Source organism: Echinops telfairi, unplaced genomic scaffold, assembly GCF_000313985.2.
Source record: "Echinops telfairi isolate 266 unplaced genomic scaffold, ASM31398v2 ScPeMD7_23;HRSCAF=83, whole genome shotgun sequence".
In the NCBI taxonomy this organism is placed as follows: domain Eukaryota; kingdom Metazoa; phylum Chordata; class Mammalia; order Afrosoricida; family Tenrecidae; genus Echinops; species Echinops telfairi.
In genome coordinates this window covers 16,612,164-16,614,878 of record NW_022103920.1, presented here as the reverse complement: position 1 = coordinate 16,614,878, position 2,715 = coordinate 16,612,164, and the positions used below count along the sequence as shown (strand labels likewise).

The 2,715-nt window shown below is 49.9% G+C and overlaps 1 protein-coding gene across 1 annotated transcript in view; it reads left to right on the top strand.

Moving 5' to 3' along the window:
- Window positions 1-1,046, top strand: part of GARIN1A (golgi associated RAB2 interactor 1A) — an 11,813-nt gene extending 10,767 nt beyond the window's left edge. Inside the window, exon 5 of the mRNA XM_045288880.1 lies at window positions 724-1,046. Within this exon, the coding sequence (XP_045144815.1) occupies window positions 724-922 (199 nt within the window). The 3' untranslated portion in view covers window positions 923-1,046. The remainder of the gene's footprint in view (window positions 1-723) is intronic.
- Window positions 1,047-2,715: the final 1,669 nt, after the last annotated feature.

The window sequence follows — 2,715 nt, the reverse complement described above, 5'->3', positions numbered from 1 at the left end:
ATATGACCAAATAATAATAATTTATGAATTATCAAGGTTCATGAGGGAGGGTATTGCTACTCCCATTTCTGTTCCTGAGCAGTTTATCTGTCCTGGATTCCGTGTGTTGTGAGCTCTTATCTGTACCAGTGGACATGCTCCAGTCTAGCCAGAACGGAAAGGCAGGACTGGGGTCATGATAGTGGGGGGAGAGGAAGCCTCAAAGAACCAGAGAAATCGTTTTTTTCCTTTTTAAAATCAGCATATGTTCTATTTGTCATCAGAATTTTTTGTTTTGTTTTGTTGTTGTTGTCTTTGTTTAGACCCACTCGAAAAAGTGACTGTCACTTTTGGGGAAGCTGTTACGATTTTGAAGAACTGGTTTAAGCCTGTCTTGGTACCTAGAGACTGGTGCCCCCTCTGGTGGGTGTTTTCCGAGTATTGGCGGATGCAGAGCTTGTTTCTGAGTTGTCAGTGGTGAGGTTCTCGAAGCAGGAAAGCAATACTTAGGGTTTGGAGAGGTGTCTGCTCTACCCAGCTCAGCAGCGCCAGCCTACCCTCCTTTTCTCATTTTGTGCCTTCCGGGCTTTGTAGATCACCGCTCATCATGTTGATTTTCAATGCCAAGGCGTCCCTGATTGGATTAGAATAGAGGTTTTTTTCAATTACATTTTAAAGCATTTTTTTCTCTCCTTTTTTTTCTCCTATTGCATCAATGCCTCTGAAATCCCTGGGCTCCAACAGAGACAACAGCATGACCATAGACATGGACCTTTGCAACAGCAACCGCAAGACCCCCTCCCCAGTGCCAACTCCAGTCATTTCGAACATACCCATGAGAGCCACCTTGAGCCACAGCCTGTGGGAGCAAGAGAACTCCAACGAGCAAATATGGGAGGCACCTGTAGCCAGTTCCCTGGGGGAGAACTTCTGGGGACCCTGACAGCCAGCTGAACCAGAGCGGCTTCTCCTTGCCTTCCCTGCAAGTGCCACCGCTACCCATGATGCTCTTCTCCCAAGTGAAGTGGGAGAGGCAAGACGGCATTGACAACAAGGGTCTTCCATACTTCCACCAATAAATTTCCTGGGGAGTCTATCATTGCAACAGGTCATGCTGTAGGGACCTGAGTGAAGACCAGGTTAGGAGCAGGAGCTCGCTCTTTGGGAAAAATAAGTTTAAAAAAAAAAAAGAAGTGGTTGCCGCCTACTCAGTTGAAATCCCCAACCAGGCAAAGAAAGCCGAGTAAGGCTCATCTCCCTGTTCCAAAGGGGTATGGGTGCCGAGGCAAACAAAGGCAGGGTGGCTACCAGGATAGCGATGGTGGGACCACTAGGAGTCTCCTTTGTGTTTTTCCATCTGTCTCAGGCCAGAAACAGAGCCGCCACCTCCCCACTCTTGTGCTGGTGTGGAAGCGAAGGCTTACTGTGGGTTACACAAACTTGGGCTGCTCCTGAAGACGTGACGTCTGAGCAGAGCGATGGCAACCTTCCTGTCCCCAGGAGCCCTGGTTGAGAGGACTGGTCCAAAGGGAAGTTCACTGGAAGACCTGGTGTCTGGGGTGTTGGGGGTGGAGGGGGCAATGTTCGGCAGCCTAGAGACAAGGAGAGAAAGTTTACTTGAAAAAGAGCACCAGAATGTTCAACAAGTTTTTACTGCGTGCCTGTGGGGTGCCAGACACCACGCTGATGCCCGTTAAACTGGAGAGGGAGCCAGAGAGACAGATGTGTGACTTGCCTTAGAGTAGCGGTTCTCACCCTGTGGGCCATGACCCCTTTGGGGCTTGAACAACCCTTTCACAGGGATTGCCTGATTCATGATAGTAGCAAAATGATAGGGATGAAATAGCAACGAACATAATGTTATGGTTGGGGGTCACCGCCATATGAGGAAATGTATGAAAGGGTCGCGGCATGAGGAAGGTTGATTACCACTGCCTTAGAGGGAAGGTCTGGGGGGAAGTACTGTCAAGGGTTGATTTGTGTTTCCATAGACGTTTTAGTTTAGTCCTAATCTCCAGTACTTGGGAAGGCGGCCTTATTTGGAAATAGGCTGTGAAATCAAGCGAGGATGAGGTCACTACGGTGGGCCCAGGTCCAACATGACTGCCGTCTTCCTAAGAGGAAGAGAAGAGCCACAGCGATGCAGCCATGTGACAACAGAGGTGGAGTGGAGGGAAGAGTCTACCGGCCAAGAACGCCAGGGACTGCCGACACCAGCAGAGTGTTGTAAATGGGCGAGATCCGCCACGCCACTGTGACTAATCAAAGCCTTTCTTAAATGCCTGGGCCAAGGGTAGGCCAGTGTGCCTGGAACCCTCTTGATCCAGAACAAAGAAATTCCATGATTTTTATAGTTCAAGGTAGTGGGCTGGCTCAAGGGGAGAGAGAGCCCAGCTGTGACATCTTGGTCAGGTTGGCAGGGTAACGGGGTTGGGGGGACAGCACAGCTGCAGGTATTGCTTCAAGGTCTTACAAGAGAGTGGACATTTCTTGCTGGTTGGGCAGGCAGAGTTTGGAGAGGTCTCAAACTCTTGGGTGGAGAGCCAGGAGAAGGGATGAGGAGAAGTGGGGCTAACTGCTAGCAGGGGGTAAAGGCAGTTTGGAGCACCGCGTGTTCAGCTAGGTTCCTACAAGAAACGAAGAGGAAAATGGCCTGGACCAGATTGTCCCCTAGAACCTTCCACGGGGCCATGGAATTCCCAGCTGGCTTCTTCTTTTTTTTTGGAGTTCAAGGAT